General features: G+C 39.8%; 7 protein-coding genes and 1 non-coding gene across 8 annotated transcripts; 5 read left to right on the top strand and 3 right to left on the bottom strand.

Annotated features, from left to right (window-relative positions):
• Positions 1–402: 402 nt before the first annotated feature.
• On the top strand, positions 403–1,719 carry KIN3 (serine/threonine protein kinase KIN3; the record flags this gene model as incomplete). Its single annotated transcript, XM_018363325.1, has 1 exon — positions 403–1,719. The coding sequence occupies one exon, from the start codon at positions 403–405 to the stop codon at positions 1,717–1,719; it is 1,317 nt and encodes a 438-aa protein (XP_018224117.1).
• A 113-nt stretch (positions 1,720–1,832) lies between these two features.
• Positions 1,833–2,753, bottom strand: ADE1 (phosphoribosylaminoimidazolesuccinocarboxamide synthase; the record flags this gene model as incomplete). The annotated part of the gene is made up of 1 exon (XM_018363324.1): positions 1,833–2,753. One exon carries the CDS (start codon positions 2,751–2,753, stop codon positions 1,833–1,835), a length of 921 nt encoding a protein of 306 aa, XP_018224116.1.
• A 482-nt stretch (positions 2,754–3,235) lies between these two features.
• On the top strand, positions 3,236–5,428 carry BUD14 (protein phosphatase regulator BUD14; the record flags this gene model as incomplete). The annotated part of the gene is made up of 1 exon (XM_018363323.1): positions 3,236–5,428. The coding sequence occupies one exon, from the start codon at positions 3,236–3,238 to the stop codon at positions 5,426–5,428; it is 2,193 nt and encodes a 730-aa protein (XP_018224115.1).
• A 439-nt stretch (positions 5,429–5,867) lies between these two features.
• DI49_0067 lies at positions 5,868–5,940 on the bottom strand. Its single transcript has one exon. It is a non-coding gene; the product is annotated as a tRNA-Ala (tRNA).
• Positions 5,941–7,891: 1,951 nt separating this feature from the next.
• DI49_0066 (uncharacterized protein) lies at positions 7,892–8,473 on the top strand (the record flags this gene model as incomplete). The annotated part of the gene is made up of 1 exon (XM_018363322.1): positions 7,892–8,473. One exon carries the CDS (start codon positions 7,892–7,894, stop codon positions 8,471–8,473), a length of 582 nt encoding a protein of 193 aa, XP_018224114.1.
• Positions 8,474–10,971: 2,498 nt separating this feature from the next.
• On the top strand, positions 10,972–11,718 carry DI49_0065 (DUP/COS family protein; the record flags this gene model as incomplete). The annotated part of the gene is made up of 1 exon (XM_018363321.1): positions 10,972–11,718. The coding sequence occupies one exon, from the start codon at positions 10,972–10,974 to the stop codon at positions 11,716–11,718; it is 747 nt and encodes a 248-aa protein (XP_018224113.1).
• Positions 11,719–12,125: 407 nt separating this feature from the next.
• Positions 12,126–12,323, top strand: DI49_0064 (uncharacterized protein; the record flags this gene model as incomplete). Its single annotated transcript, XM_018363320.1, has 1 exon — positions 12,126–12,323. One exon carries the CDS (start codon positions 12,126–12,128, stop codon positions 12,321–12,323), a length of 198 nt encoding a protein of 65 aa, XP_018224112.1.
• Positions 12,324–16,245: 3,922 nt separating this feature from the next.
• On the bottom strand, positions 16,246–17,148 carry SEN34 (tRNA splicing endonuclease subunit SEN34; the record flags this gene model as incomplete). The annotated part of the gene is made up of 1 exon (XM_018363319.1): positions 16,246–17,148. One exon carries the CDS (start codon positions 17,146–17,148, stop codon positions 16,246–16,248), a length of 903 nt encoding a protein of 300 aa, XP_018224111.1.
• Positions 17,149–17,225: the final 77 nt, after the last annotated feature.

The raw sequence follows: 17,225 nt of genomic DNA, 5'->3' as shown, positions 1-17,225 counted from the left end.
CAGATCTTCGCACAATAAATGCCACTTATGGTACTGACGTACTGACATGCCATGTGCATGCTTTTTTGGGATCAAATGTATAAACTCACGGCACCTTGGGCATCAAATTTAATAGGCGGAAGGTACGCCAATAACACTAAAACAGATGGAGCTTGGCAGTCTGGAATAACCGTGGTAATGGTGTCTTCCGATAGGCCCAGACTAGGGTATAGTTTCTCTTTTTTTTTTTTTTTTTTTTTTTTAAGGTTATCATTTCATCACATTTCCTAATTGGGGTGGAAGGTAAATAAAAGTGAACTTTTCAAAAGAATACCAATTTTTTGTATCACGAAAAAGCTCACTATACCTAGGAAGTTTTGTTATGAGTGCGATTCTAAGATTGGATCAATCCTGTACCGCAGCATGCATAGACGACAGTTTCTCCAAGAATATCATAGCCCGCAACAGCAGCAGCAGCAGCAAGGGAATCCACCTAGATCGGATTATCAAGTTCTCGAAGAAATCGGGAGAGGTTCATTTGGATCCGTACGAAAAGTCATACACATACCCACCAAGAAGCTTTTGGTTAGAAAGGACATTAAATATGGTCATATGAATAGCAAAGAGAGACAGCAATTGATTGCGGAATGTAGCATTTTGTCACAGCTAAAGCACGAGAATATTGTGGAGTTCTATAATTGGGACTTCGATGAACAGAGAGAAGTGTTGTACCTGTATATGGAGTACTGTTCTAGAGGTGACCTGTCTCAAATGATTAAACATTACAAACAGGAACACAAATACATACCAGAGAAGATCGTGTGGGGTATCTTGGCGCAGCTATTGAGCGCGCTCTATAAATGTCATTACGGTATCGAATTGCCAACCTTAACCACAATATATGATCGGATGAAACCACCAGTAAAGGGGAAAAACATCGTCATCCATCGTGACTTGAAACCGGGCAATATATTCCTCAGTTATGATGACAGTGATAACAGTCTTAATGAGGAAGTCGATGGCCACGGTGAAGTGAACAATAACTACTACAGAGACCGTAGAGTAAATTCACGCAAAAAGGGGAGTGCTATGGACTACAGCCAAGTTGTGGTGAAACTAGGTGACTTTGGGCTAGCCAAGTCCCTCGAAACCAGTATCCAGTTCGCAACTACATATGTGGGCACGCCGTACTATATGTCACCTGAAGTGCTGATGGACCAACCGTACTCTCCGCTATCCGATATTTGGTCATTGGGTTGCGTTATATTCGAGATGTGTTCGTTACATCCCCCATTCCAAGCCAAAAATTACCTGGAGTTACAAACTAAGATCAAAAATGGGAAATGTGAGACTATCCCCGAGTATTACTCTAAAGGGCTTAATGCTATAATCCATTCAATGATAGAAGTGAACCTGAGAACCAGGCCTTCCACTTTCGAGCTGCTGCAGGATATCCAAATACGGACCGCAAGGAAATCTTTACAACTTGAGAGATTTGAAAGAAAACTATTGGATTACGAAAATGAACTGACAAACATAGAGAAAATTTTAGAGAAGCAAGCCATGGAATACGAAAGAGAACTGAGCCAGTTGAAGGAACAGTTTACACACGCCGTGGAGGAAAGAGCCAGAGAAGTAGTGAACGGTAAAAAAATTGGCAAAGTCCCAGAATCTATTAACGGATATTACGGTAAAAAATTCACCAAACCTGCATACCACTGGCAAACGAGGTACCGTTGAGATTCAATCCGTTTTCGAGATCTTTCGAGAAACATAATTGTATATACATATGTATATGTATGTATATATTTAGTGCGAGATACACTGATGACCTGTAACAAATAGAAACCCGCTTAATGAGCCCATTTGGAGCCCGTCAATGCCTCGTAAGCTTCTATGTACTTGGCCCTGGTTCTGTCGACGATGTCTTGAGGCATTTCCACACCGTTAACACCGTTCAACTTATTGGCAGTAAGCCAGTCTCTTAAAAATTGTTTGTCGTAAGAATCTTGGGATTCGCCTAGCTTGTAGGAGGCACCGTTCCAGAATCTGGAAGAGTCTGGGGTTAACACTTCGTCCACTAGGATGATTTCGTTGGTCTCTTCGTCAATACCGAATTCAAATTTGGTGTCAGCAATGATAATGCCCTTTTCCTTTGCGTACTCTTTGCACTTGGAATATAGTCTTACGGCCAGCTCTGCCACCCTGTGAGACAGATCTTCACCCACCAGTTCAGCAGCTTGGGCGGGAGAAATGTTTTCGTCATGCTCACCTTGTTCAGCTTTGGTCGAAGGAGTGAAAATTGGTTCTGGGAACTCTTGAGATTCCTTGAGCCCCTGAGGCTGCTTCAAGCTGTGCACGGTGCCGGTTTTTACGTATTCCTTCCAAGCAGATCCGGTGATGTAGCCTCTGACAATGACTTCCAATGGAATTAGCTTGTGTTTGTGAACCAACAAAGAACGGCCTTCCAGTTGGGTTTTGTACTTGGGCTCACTCAATTGTTTAGGCAAGTAGTCGAAAATGGTCTTTCCTGGAGCGATATCCACCAAATGGTTGCGTACGTCGTTGGAGAGCAGCTTAAACCAGAACTCCGATAACTTGGTCAGCAAAATCCCCTTTTCTGGAATGCTGTTTTCCATGATAACATCGTATGCAGAAATACGGTCCGTAGCGACAAACAGCAACGTACCAGCGTCCACCTCGTATATGTCTCTAACTTTACCTCTGGCCACCAATGGCAGTATTCCGTCCAAATCAGTCTTTGTAATTGACATTCTTGTTTCTCTCTTTGTATGATATCCCTCTAAGCAATGCTTATGATGCGGTTGGTCTAGGCTATAAATCGAAGTCCGTCAAACACACAGCACTCAATGCCTCTACCTCTACGTGTGTATATATATATATACATGTACATCTGCACAGATGCCATCTTCGAGATTAGTATTATTACATCCTCATCTCTCGCACGAGTCAGTCTGACTCGTGATCTTGCTTCGGGTGACCCTTGGGCCTTCTTTTTTCACTTTTAGGAAAAGTTTCAGATGACGTGAAATTTTGGATAATAGCTGATCACGTCAAGCCCATCTGTACAGAAGCTTGGACAGTTGTACGTCGGTTGTGTTTTCTGCGTTGGTATCGAGCAGAACAGGTTTCATTCTGGTATATTCGTGGATTGCAATAAGGAGCAGGCCGTTTTTAAGTTGAGGAAGACGGGAAATATACGTATTTTGGACAACATTCTCCGCGTGGAAAGAGGATGAGTAATAAGGAACAGCATGTTGATGGGGCTTCAGAAAGTGCTGTCAAGGAGATCAGGTCTATAGCTGCTACGCGTGACGGTGGTTACGTGCCTCCGTTGATGACGTCGAAGTTGGGCATGGACTCTTCTCAATCGCATGCGCTGCTGAATGATCCGACCCTAATAGAGGACTTTTCAGATATTATCAAGAACAGGCCTACCATGGGAAGCCAGCAGGCTTCGGGGAACGAGGATTCTGAGAGCATGGGTGGGAGTGTTGTTGTGACGCCCACATCCAATAAGAGCTCACCTTTCAACTCGAAACTCAGTATACTAGGTAATGCAGCAGAAAAGACCCATGCGCCTTTGCGACATAAAGACGACGACGACGACGATGTCGAGGAAGAGGTGGAGGTGGAGGCGGAGAAACATACACACGAAGGTAGTGGAAGGGGCCAACGACATTCAAAAGAGAACTCCACAGAACTGCCCGGCTCTTACGATTACTCGGATTCAGAATTTGAGGACAATTTGGAGAAAAGGCTACAAGATATCGAAACGGACCCTACGGATAGTGGCGATAACGAGGAGGAGGCGGAGGAGGAGCAGGAGGAGCAGCATTCTGTGGTGGACGATATTGCGAACCATGAACTCGCTGACATGGACGATTTTAGCGATGGTTTGAAGTACGCCATTTCCGAAGACGAAGACGAAGAAGGAGAAGAAAACTACTCTGACGATTACGATTTTGATAGAAAGTTCGAAGACGCGGACTTCGAAGGTGAAAGCGGTAGCTTGGACGAAGAAAACGACGATTATCAACCCTTGCCGCCACCAAGAGAACTAGATCCTGATAAATTATATGCACTTTATGCGTTTAACGGACATGATTCTTCGCATTGTCAACTGGGACAGGACGAACCGTGTATATTGCTGAACGACCAAGATGCCTACTGGTGGTTAGTGAAAAGGATCACGGACGGTAAGATTGGGTTTGCGCCTGCGGAAATTCTGGAAACATTCCCCGAAAGATTGGCTCGATTGAATTGCTGGAAAAATGAAAATATGTCTTCGCAATCTGTAGCTTCATCAACGGATTCCAAGGATGACTCCCATAAGAATAACGAGAGTGATGCAGACAGTATGACCCCCACACCAGCATTGAAGGGATACGGGAAAGGTAACAAGTCTGTTAGCTTCAATGATGTTGTTGGTTACGCAGATAGGTTTATAGACGATGCAGTTGAAGAGAAATCCTCGGATAGTGACGAAGATGGTGATAACGAGGGTGAGAAAGACGACGACCATGGTGATGACGACGATGATGATGCAAAAGTAAGACACCGGGATGAATTCACTGAGGCTAAGCTGAACTTTACCAAATTTGAGGACGATGATATGAGCGATGTAGTGAGCGATGTTTCCTTCAGTACGTCTCTGAATACACCTTTAAACGTTAAAAAGGTTCGGAGAGCTAATAATAAAAACGACGTCCTACTCAAACCTGTTTCATCACTAGTAATGCCACTATCATCCAGTAATGAAGACAAATATGGACTCAATGCTAACCAAGACGTAAAGGACGAGAAATCGAAAATAACTGATGGTGAGTTCGATACTGATTTGAAAAAAGTTTTCGAAGCCCCTCGTATGCCATTTACAAACGGAATGGCGAAATCCGATTCCCAAAACTCTCTTTCAACAATTGGTGAGTTTTCACCTTCGTCATCGGAATGGACGAACGATTCACCTTCCGCACCAGCGGTGGTAGAGGAAATCAGTGGTATTCCATCATCTAGAGCAATAAAGGACATTTCACAATATATTCACCCAAGTTTGAAAATTCAAGAGTCGTCGAACAACGAAAACGTACAAGATCAAGCACAAGACAAGACGCAAGATAAGCCCACCCCGGAAGCTACCGGAGAAAAGAACCCCCAAGCTGAAGTGGAACAACCCAAAGAGGATACAGAAAAGCAATCAAGCGTATCGCTACATTCATCATCAGAGGAAGATTTTTACATGGATGAACAAAGAGTGATATCTTCAGCAAGCGTAAATAGTTCATTTTCCGGATTAAGGGTACCTTCTAACACCAATGTATCCGATCCAACTTCTAAGCCACACTCCCTGGTTCAGCATCTCTATGCTCCAGTTTTTGACAGGATGGACGTGTTAATGAAGCAATTAGATGACATTATTCGCAAATGATATTATTTGTACAGCATTTCCTATTCATCCAACTTGCATCATATTCATAAATATATAATCTTTTTAAGACCATTTTTTAAAAGAAAAAAAGTAATAACAACCTTGCATACAGAATAAACAAAAGTGGACACCTACGTACCTCATTGAGAGGCTATCTTCGACAAATCGTATTCTGTTTATCTTAGAATGCCTTCAGTGCTTTGAAATCAAACACACTCCACTGGTAACGACCGTTTTAAGATTCAATTTTTTTTTGTCAACTTTTGTTTCTATATCATGTGCTAAATCGGGTATGAAACGTTATCAGAGAGGTTTGTTTGACGCTATTTCGATGGATTATAAAAATTCGTTGAAGAGAATAGGCTGTTATTGGATCCACATTTATTATCGCTATTGATTGATTATGTTCACAGCTTCGGTTACCAGAGCCAAAAAATAATGGACGCAACCGGAATCGAACCGATGACCTCTTCCTTGCAAGGGAAGCGCGCTACCAACTGCGCCATGTGCCCAGATTATCTTGGAAGTTCTTTTTGGAAGGAATAATATGTCTAGGGTCCTAAGTGAGCTTAGATCTATAATAATAGTTTATTGGAATAGGTGTCTTCAGACTGTTGGAACAAGATTCAACTATTGTCCATCTATTACTAATATATACGGTGTTAAAAGATGACATAAATTACAAGACCAGTAAGTTAAGATTTAAAGTGTCGTCGAAATTAATGGAAGCTGAAGCGCAAGGATTGATATTGTAATAGGATCAATGAATGACAACATATAAAAAGAGGAACAGAATCATTTATAATATTATGCAAAAGTATTGATTCCTTTCTGTGGATTCCTAAATCCATGAGGAGAATCTCTAGTATAATCTATATACGTAATATTATAACATTAAGAAATAATGGAATCCCAAAGATCATCATACAATTTAAATGGTTATTACAGACACACATTAATTCATGTATGATGAAATTTCTGAAATAAGAAAATAATAATATTAGCACTATTACTATTTGTTGATAATTAGTTAGTTTAGTAAGTTGTAATAATTAAGAATAAGCAGTTCTTTCTTATTATTATATAAGAGAGGCATATAAAACACACGCTGATTGGTTATATGAAACCCAATGATTCAGAAATAGTTTCAGAACATCGATAATAAGTTCTCAGGTATAACTTATCTTCTTATGTACTGATTTCTGATCAATTAATAGATCTTTATCTTATCTTCACTAATTACCAGATTATTTATTCGTTTACATTCCTTTCTCATATCGTATACGAATAAATAGATAAATTGTTTTTGAGTTTGCTTACTTCAATTTATACGAATAAGTGTACATCCGTAGTCACATATTCCAACACTATTTATAAACATTGTTTCATCATGATATAAATAACCAAGTCTGGTAATTAGTGAGGATAAGTAATAACTATTTAAATTGTAGGATGATCTTTGGGATTCCTAATAACCATTTAAATTGTATGATGATCTTTGGGATTCCATTATTTCTTATTGTTATAATATTACGTATATAGATTATACTAGAGATTCTCCTCATGGATTTAGGAATCCACAGAAAGGAATCAGTAATTTTGCATTATATTATAAGTGATTCTGTTCCTCTTTTTATATGTTGTCAGTCATTGATCCTATTACAATATCAATCCTTGCGCTTCAGCTTCCATTAATTTCGACGACACTTTGAATCTTAACTTACTGGTCTTGTAGTTTATATCATCTTTTAACACCGTATATAATAGTAATAGATGGACAATAGTTGAATCTTGTTCCAACAATAAGATTAAAGATCTATTAATTGATCAGAAATCAAGATATAAGAGGACTAGTTATACATGATAGCTTATTGTCCACATTCTGAATTATGTCTCGACCATTGGGTTTCAATAAGCAACCAGCGTGTGTTTTATATACCTCTCTTAAATAATTCAAGAAAGAACTGCTTATTCTTCATTATTACAACTTACTAAACTAACTAATTATCAACACTATCGCCCATGTGTTACAGTTCTATACGGTTTCAAAAGATGACATAAATTATAAGACTAGTAAACCAAGATTCAAACTGTCGTCGAAATTAGGAAGGAGAATCAGTAGTATAATCTACACACCTAAAATTACAACTTCAAAAATTAATGGAATCCCAAAGATCAGCATTCAATTTCACAGGTCAATATGAACGACAGTAGAAACTTGTTCCAACGAAGTCGGTAAATTTCACGGTTATCCAGTAGAGTGCTTTCACATCACGCTTTCATAGTCAAGGCCTGGGTTCGACTTCCCGTACCGCAGTTTGTAGTTTTTTCATGTCCACAAGGCTCTTTCCGGTTATATATGGCCAATAGGAGAGTGAAGAAGATTGAAGATCAACATCGTTGATGCAAAGTGATAACTGAGCCCAAATTCATTCGTAGATAGGATCAAGACCCTACGTTAGAATGAAAATAACGCTCACCGGCTTCAGAGCGAGAACAACAGACGTAAATGTGATACAGAAGGTCAATTATCGCCAAGAGGTCATCAATGCCTGTTTAATACTGATCCTATCAGGTGCCGCGGTCTGCTCACTTTTAGTCTTTTTAAGGGCCATAGGAATCCTTCGACCTATCGCTATCAGGCAGGCCGCTGAAGTGTCGACAGATGCTTGCTTAATATTGGTCACATTCGGTATTGCAGCGTGCTCACTTTTAATCTTTTCGAGACCAATAAAATTCACTAGACATATTACAATCAGGCGGATCGTTGGAGGGTGGACAAATTGGTTAAGTGGGCTATCATGGGTTCGCGTTACTGTTGCAAGTGTTATTATTATTTTAGTTGCCATCCTCACAGCTGGTCATGCTATCTATATTAATGCGTGTGGAAGCACTCTAACAAACGCAGTTCATCTCACCCGGGATGCACCGTCTCAAAACGACTTAGCCAGTTGTATGAAAGCCGGTGCTGCTTTGCCAATCGCAACTTTCGCTGGGACCTGTGTAGCAGTGTATATATGGGGTAGCGACTGGTTGGATCAATGAACCGGGATTGGCAATAGGAGGCAAGCGTTACTCGTCATTGCTTTCTAGCAAACCCCGTGTTTTAGTACCGATGTAAAACACCTCTGTGAAGCGTGTAATGCAACTATGTGTTGATAATTAGTTAGTTCAGTAAAAAGTAATAATTAAAATAAGCAGTTTTCTTATTTTATAGCAAAGGTATATAAAACACACGCTGATTGGTTATATGAGACCCATTGGTTCAGACATAGTTGGGAACGTTGACGGTAAGTTATCGAGTATAACACATCTTATTATATGCTAATTTCTGGTCAATTAATATATCTTTATCTATAGTTAGAATTTACCTACTCCAATATAATTAGTAGTATCTTATGGATGTTTGCATTCGCTTAACCCAACATGATTAGTATCGTGTTGAAGAATGTCTGTCGTTACCTACTCCAAGTTATACGAATAGGTGTACATCCTTAGTCACTTATTCCAACACTATGAACGATTGATGGCCCTCGTAGGATCTTCAGCACTACATCATAACGTCCGGCAGATTGATTGTTTACGACTGCACGAGCAAGGTACTGTACATGATGTATATTTTTACTTTTAATTAGGCACAGCTCAGCCGCAAGGTCAAAACTGACATAATCGGACATTCTGATACAGTAACTACGTTAAATGGTTTAGCGGAGAAAGGCATACATCATTTCAAGAAGTGCCATCCGTATACTGAATATGAAAAGCGTGACGACACTAGATTATGGATCGCATACAGAGACATTCATGTGAGTAAAATGGCCCACTGGAGTGTGTGGAAGGGCAGATGATGATCGTGTGATCGTATACGAATAGCGGTCAATGTTGTTTTATACAGAAGTTCTGCATCGGTATGGTTTCTCGGGTTACTCAGGGTATAGGCGATGCTAGGGTAGGTGAGGCGCACATCAAGGCGTATGAAGGTCTCGCCAATGAATGTACATCGGGCTGGTCACGATAGGGTGCATTTGGTCTACGTGGCTTTGTAAGACAGACATCATGCGCATTGATAGGGCTATGGTCCCTTCGAGTGACGTATAGTCTTGATGCGAATCGAGTTGTGAAGAGAGCGGCGTGAAAGAACTACTTTTATCGAAAAGAAAGAAAAAGATGAGATGAGAGATTCAAATCATAAAGAGAATATAGATCCGGGCAGATGCAATGGAGGCGATTTGTAGTTAATAACAATGCTGAACCGAAAATACAAGTCACGGCACTTGCAGTGGGGCATCATTGACAGCCTTTACACAAGGGATAATTAAAACGTATAGTCGATTTATATTTAAATTCCGGGTGAAATGAGTGCTCCACTGTTGACTGGATAAGGACTAAAGGAGTTTCGACTTAGTATCCTATTGCTACCTTATTAAGGAAAAATCTCAAAGCGGTGCCACCAACGGGGACTTGTCGAAACGTTGAATCGTTAGAGGAACTTAGGATCTAGAATACTGGTTACTACTTTTTATCTGATGTATCTATTCTAACCGTAGTTTTACAAATGTGGCTATGGTAAACTACTTTCACGAGTAAGTGTTTCTTTGCTACAGGTATAGATGAATCATTACCGCTTTAGGTAATCGGCTTGTGATTCAACTATGATGACTGAGAGTCATTATGATTATTCAGTCGTGGCATTAAGAGAAGCCTTTTTTACAAAGCAACAGTTGTCAATTAAGGTGTTTATTCCGATTGGTAAACGTGGTTGATATATATAGATCATGTTTTTCGTTAACATCTTCTATATTGAGTCTCATTATTTCCTGTCCTCCTATGAAAAATTGTGTCAAATAAAGAATGAAAACGAAGACGTGCGTCGGCCAATCAGCACCAGATTTATGTACGCACTAAAGGACATGAAGTTCTGGTTTCTAGCGTATAACGCCCCGGATACGCCCTGGATACGCGTTTTGTATTGTCTTCTAGGTCAGTGTCCTTCATCATGTGACAGTATGCTGTCGTTAGTATCATTGGGTCTAAACAAAGGACATCAAGGCCTTAAGTTGACTTGATCTTTCTTTTTGGGCACTTGCTTCGTTTCAGCTCGCGTAAAAAGTATCTCAGAAAGTTTACAATGGCTGGTAGTGGACGATGGAGAGAGGTCCACTATCATGTTAAAGGCCACCGTGTATTAGCGTCCCTTTAACCAAAGCCCCTGGTTTTTTGCTTAGATACGATTCGTTACCGTTGCAGGTTGCTACTTAAATATCCTAGGGTTCGGTGCGGTGCGATACTTTTTCAGTTCTTGGAAACGATCATGCAAAAATGAATAAACCTTCTTCTAGATCTACTATTTTTTGTCACATTTTTTGTTGTGCGTCGTTTCTTCGGGGCTTTGCAGAAGGCAAATGTTGCCAAAAAAAATATTTCTATAATGAATAAAACATTTAAAAAGGTTCGAAATTGTTGATGATATAAGGTCAAAAGCAGTTTATACGAAAGTAAGAAACTGTTTTGGGTCAGTTGTGTGCTGTAACCATAGAAAAGAAATGGAGCACGGATTGCATATGCAGTCGCATTTCAAGAGTGATGATGTCAACAACGATGTTAAGTTGTGTACAATGAACGAAGGCATCTCGGATGAGCCCAATGCATCTTTGATCGCGGACTATATCACTCTTCCTAACAACATATTTACCTCAAAATTCCCCCATCTATTTCACGAAATGGCACACTTTAAACCTTTCGTGTGGTTATTTCTAGTGCTCGCGATTTCCATTTTATCTGTCGTGTATTGCCATAATAATGTCTTTTACAATCTTATTGTCTTAGTGGTTGTTCCTTATTTCATGTGTTTGTTTGCGCTGATTGCATTTAATCAGCCGATCTCTGATGAAAGCTTCAAAATAAAACTTTTGATGGAGGTAATTACATACAAACCAGCGGTAAAGGGAAGGGAATGGAGAACTATCACATACAATATGAATCAGTACTTGTTTTGTAATGGTTTATGGACTACTCCGTACTATTTTTACAGTGAAATGACGTGCTATGATTTTTTTAGAACCCTCATTAAAGGAAGGATTTCCGGTACTCCTTCAGACTCATCAACAAGTGATGCCGAAAATACACAGCCAGAGGTACCAGCAGCAGATGCTCCGGATGATGCAGCTAGGTCTCATATTTTCAGTCCTGACCCAATTTTCGAAGCGTACTATCTTAAAGCTGTAGAAGTGGAAAAAGAGGCCCAAGGAAAGTATTGGAGCAGCCAATATCCAAATACCGATATACCTTAAAACTTGAACCGTTTTCTTTATTTAATATCCTAGTATATCCCAGAAAATACTAATGTAGAAAAAAAAGGGCAATTTAAAAACTAATGAGAGGAGTGATATACACTTATGAATACGCTTACTTCTCCTCGAATTCTCGTTCTAAGGTTTACGTCCTAACACATAGATGAACCTACGCAGTTTCATTGACTTTACGAGGTTTTGTACTTCAAGTGCTGGTATTTATATGCGTGGACGGCGATCGACAGCGTATGCTCTCTAGTTTATACGCAGCTTCGCAGAAAACAATGGCTCCTAAAAAACAGACTCGAAAATGAAAACGTAAAAGGGTTCACTATTGTTGGTATTGTGACACTTCTAGCTATAGATATATATTTTATATCACAGTAGTCGGCTGCTTATAATTGCACATGGAGCCTCGTGACGACGGTATCAATGACGACGTCAAATTAGACACATTGAACAGAGATATCCCTGATGAACCGAACGCACCTTCAATTTCAGAATATATTCCTTTTCCTGAAGTTACATTCAGTTCTGAATTCCTCATCCAATATACTGAATGGTCCGCTTTAAGCCAATTGTGGTTCTATTCGTGCTACTCGTGATTCTTGCATTAGTACAAGGTGGCTCTGATGAACTTAGGGAGTCTTCAGTCTCAGGAGATATTATTCTTATGTTCAGCTTGTGTTCAGCTTATTTATTATACGAAATGACACACTATACACCGGCGACGATTTTTTTCGTGGTAGCGTACCATTCTTTAGTTGTCGTTTCAGCGGTTTATGGGTCCAACCCTTGCCGAATTCTGGGCATTCTATACCGCCTTTGCCTTCATTCGTTAGTTTCATCAGGTTTCGGGATTCAACTTTTTAACAAATCTACGCCATAGTTGATTTTGAGTAACGTCCCAAATTTCTACCTCAAGTTAACGATTTCATCCTGATCTTCCCCGAGAGTTATCCACTAGTCAAATCTGGAATCAACAAACGTAAGAAGCGGCGGTCCTTAAATGAATGTAATTTATCGTGAACTCTTTGGGTGGGTGCCCAAACTCCTTGGTCACTGTTAATAGTAACACCCCTGAAACCCATTTATTGTTATTTTCCCAGATATCTGCGTTCACCCGTTTTAAAGTTCCCAACATCTCTAAAAGTAACCTTTTCAATAAGATTTGTCACTCACACCAGCTTTACCCCTATGGGCAAGGCTGTGACTTAATTTACCTTGCCAGACACCAGCTCATTTTCTTGTTTAAAAAAAATTGAGCTCGCAAATACCAATTAAATGTTTATACTATCATAAAAAGACCCATTAATTTTGGAGTGCATTGAACTGTCTTTTGCTGGCGTGGCGTTTATGCTCGTCCCTGGGTTACGCTTCAATTTACAAGCCGTCAGTCTCTTGAACTACAGAGACACTTGAAAAAATACATGGCAGCAAGTACAGCACCTATCAAGTGGTGTGATTGGCGCCTCTCCTTGGGTTCTAGACATTGCGACAGTAAAAGAAAAAGCCCTGACGCTAGAAAAATGATACTGTATTTTTTCGGGAACCGACTCCCATGCGCTCTTATAAAAGCTTTAGAGTACGTGTGAGCGAGAAAGACTATCGATAAAGCTGCATTCCACATAGAGTTTGAGCTTGTGGTGTTAGAAACAGCAGTACTCTCAAGGACTTACTGACGAAGAATCACAAATCTAAATGTGTACCTGTCAAGACAGAAAGAGGCGCCGTTTACAAAATGGCATAGACTTGAACCTAAAATATGTAAAAGCTAAAAGAGGGCATTAATCCGAATTAGATTATGGACGGTTTTCTGACTATATGGTGCTGAATCGCGTTTAAAACTCGTAGCAACCCACGGAAAAGTGCCCTATTAAGATATATCATACTCTGACGCACTAAACTTGTCATGAAGCAAGCTACAATGTATAGAAATGTTATTTTCGGCTTATGAGACCTAACAGTAAATACGTTACAGGACAAGGCTATAGGCATGTCTTCCCATCCTCTTCAATGCCACCACGATAGCTTGCGCTGCAGTAGCGTTTTTATCCGGACCACCGTTAATTGCTCCATTAATCGCCACAGTTACTAGAGTTGCTGCTACTGATACAACGCAAGTTGAAACGGTAGAAACTCCTGTTCTCGCGTTATATGACCAAAAGGTAATCTGAACGCCACACACCATTAATCCTATACTAACGGCTACGTTTTCTAGCGTTCCTAGCATTCTATTTTTGGATGGGGTGGTCCAAGGACTATTAATAATCTAACAGAAAAGATAAATCGCAATTACTATGGCAGCACATTGGCAATTATGTTGTTCCAGTAGGCCTCTGTCCTTATCAGGCAAGGCTTCTCCGTCTTCCTGCAATATGTCTTTTGACTTGTCTCGTAACGATTCTGGTGTTTCTTCGTAGGTATTTCCATTTCCTTCTTCTAAGACCGTACAATGTAAATCAATTAGAGACTTCTCGGTCAGCGGATTGACACTTTCCGTAGGTATTTGTGTTTCTTTTAACGCAGGGTATTGTTCGAGAATGGGGTTTTCTGCAATTACRGCAAGTAAGCTTACTGGTTCAATAATGTTAGACTGTGGTAACGAGCTTCCACAACGGGACAGATGTTTTTAATTCCACCTCGATGCAATCTTTTATGTGGCGTCTGTGTTATGCGCCTTTTATTCGAGGCTTGGCAGGAGACCAAATCGTATACTTATAATTCTGACCCGCCTCTAGAAGCATAATATCCTAAAGCAGTGGAAGTTGAGCTGCAGGTCCAACGAGAATATTGGAGAAAGCAATTCCCCGATGCCGACATGTCTTAGAGTATATTCCGGTACTTCTCTAACCTATTAGCATACAACTAATGTAGAAAAGATAAGTGATTACTTAGAACGTCTCAAAACCTTCAATTAAGAATAGGTTAAATCATATATGGAGTTATCCAAAACATCTTCCTGAACTATTTCTTATTATCAACGGTTTGTGAAAGGAACCTTTTCAAGCTGTTCAGAGATTATTATTTTGGTTCCGAAAAAGATCAGCAATGATTCCACTCTAATTGAAATACGAGAAGAAATAAGACTGAATTTAGATAACGAAAATTGAAACAGGAACATTAATGAGATTTCATAGTTCAATTAACGATAATTCTGTAGCTCTAGAAGAGTAAGGGTGGTCCGTTACCGAAGTAATATATTTCCGAGGGAATAGTGCATGATACGGTTCTATGATATCGTATTTTACAAGGTAAGAAGGGTTCTTCGACTAGCTGATCTGGTTATACGATACAACGACTAGGGTAGGCTAATGCTGAAACATGGGCTTTGGCACTGAATGATGCCCTTCAATAGTATCAAGGTGTTTTCCACTCCTCAGTCGTTTATCGAACTGAAAATACAGTTATTATTTTAAGTTAGTGTGGTTTAGTTTTAACTTTTTATGCTAAACTAGGAGAAAAATTATTCCTTGCCATTTTTAAAGGGCTAAAATAAGGGCAATATCTCTAGTTCCAAGATATTTTTACCAAACGGAGTTAACACAGGCGTTATTGAGCACATAATTCCATTTCTGCCTATATACGTATACCATAGTGGCTAGCCTAATCGATTTTCTTCTTACAGATAAAACCAAGAATGCAGAGATATTTACGTGCCTACTAAACAGAAATTACACCAAGATCTGTACTGTTAGTTAAATTGCTAAGCTCCGCCCTTTTACTGAAATTATCTGTTGTATATCACAAGAAGACCAGTACGCTACTATACGTATATTCCTACCCCAGCTTATCCATTTTTATTTTATATACCCAGCATTTCCCGAAAATATGGGATATGTGCTTCCAAGGTACTGCAGATCTGGTACCAATATAAGCTGAACTATTTTATAAATCAAGCTCACACTTTGCTTTCGATGTCTTATTATTATAATGGCTATACTAATCGCCTAAGAGATGAGCCTGAAAAGCGTCTTGAATCCACTGTTCTTGCAGGTCAACAACTGAACGTTACATTATTCGTTTCCAGAAAATGGCTGAAGAGATAATGTTGCTGAAAGACCCAATTGGAAGCAAGCTCGCTTCCTATAGGATTCAGTGTCTGTTAGCAACACTAATTTCGTAATAATAACGTTATTGAGTGCGAAAATAGTTGAGCGTAGATAATATTGTTTATATCTTCGCCAATTAACTGGGGATCATTGTATAGCGAAAAGTATACGGACGATTCTACCTAAAGGGTTTTTAACATACGTTACTGTTGCTATAACTGAGTGAATTTACAACATATAGGCTGTTTAGAAATTTATTTTTTTTCATCTTGTTTATAGAAATCTAAATATTATTTTCGGAACTAAATGTTAACAAATGTATAGTAGGAAAAAAACTTTACTGTTAACAGGTCAAATAGTTGTAACTTTATAAATTGTACTATAGTTATGCATGATTTTTATGAAAAAAAAAGTTTGAAAGTATATAGGCTCCTCTAGGAAACGGAAAAAGAGGAATGCATGGTTGGTTTTCAATTTAACCGAAACCTGCCCATTCCACCGAGAAGAAATGTGTGCTTCCCGTCTCTTCCTCAACACCCCCTATGACCCAAAGTTTCTTAACAGTAGTGCCTAGTCTTGCACCGCTTATCATAGATATCAAGTCGATCGGCTCGCTACGATAATCGATCGCCTCTTGGATAGTCAAATGCGAATGGAAACGCAGGGGATCACCAGGATATGCTATGAATTTCCCACCAAAACGACCACCTGGAGACAAGACGTATCCTTGATCTCTCAATGCCTTGTACAAAAAGTATGTCTGCATCTTTTCTGACCGCTCGTATTGCTTAAACAACAAATTACGAATATCATCACAAGATAGGCTATTCAAAGCAATACTATCGTCCTTTAGGATAGAAGAACTGTCGGCAATGTCAATAAATAAAGAAGATTCGATCAGCTGGTCGTTGTTGTTAGATTTGTCCAACCGCTGTAGTTCCTCTGCGGAAGTCTCGTCGTTGATAATACCGATTTTCTTTAATTTTGCAATGTGTTGGTCCTTCTTAAACTTCGTCTGATAATCGAACGACTTAGTTAAGCGGTCTTCCACCAGTTTGGCTAGTTTGGCACCCCTTTCTGGCGTTATTCCTGCTATTATCTCATCGCCCCCTTGTCTTATTATCTTCACATCGGCGAGATTGTTTTGGTGAAGCCACAGCACGTCTTCCAGCATGAGCCTCAGAGGCACCGACAAGAACACATTCTGTTGTGCAGCAGTGGGCAAAGTTCCAGACAGCACACCACATATACCATACTTCCGCAGAAGCTGGATATCATGCATGTCGAATACTAGCGGTGACATCAGCACCTCCTCAGCTTCTGCACATTTTTTCGCATATATAGTGATCGCTACGCGTCTAACATCTTCCTCAGTCATATGTGGCAGCGTCGATCCCGATTCAGATAGGTTCCCTGTTACTTCTTCTTCTCCTTTCTTCTACTTCACTGTATAGT

This window comes from Saccharomyces eubayanus, chromosome I, assembly GCF_001298625.1.
Source record: "Saccharomyces eubayanus strain FM1318 chromosome I, whole genome shotgun sequence".
Classification (NCBI taxonomy): Eukaryota; Fungi; Ascomycota; class Saccharomycetes; order Saccharomycetales; family Saccharomycetaceae; genus Saccharomyces; species Saccharomyces eubayanus.
The sequence above is the reverse complement of the archived record's forward strand: the minus strand, read 5'-3'. Positions and strand labels throughout refer to the sequence as shown.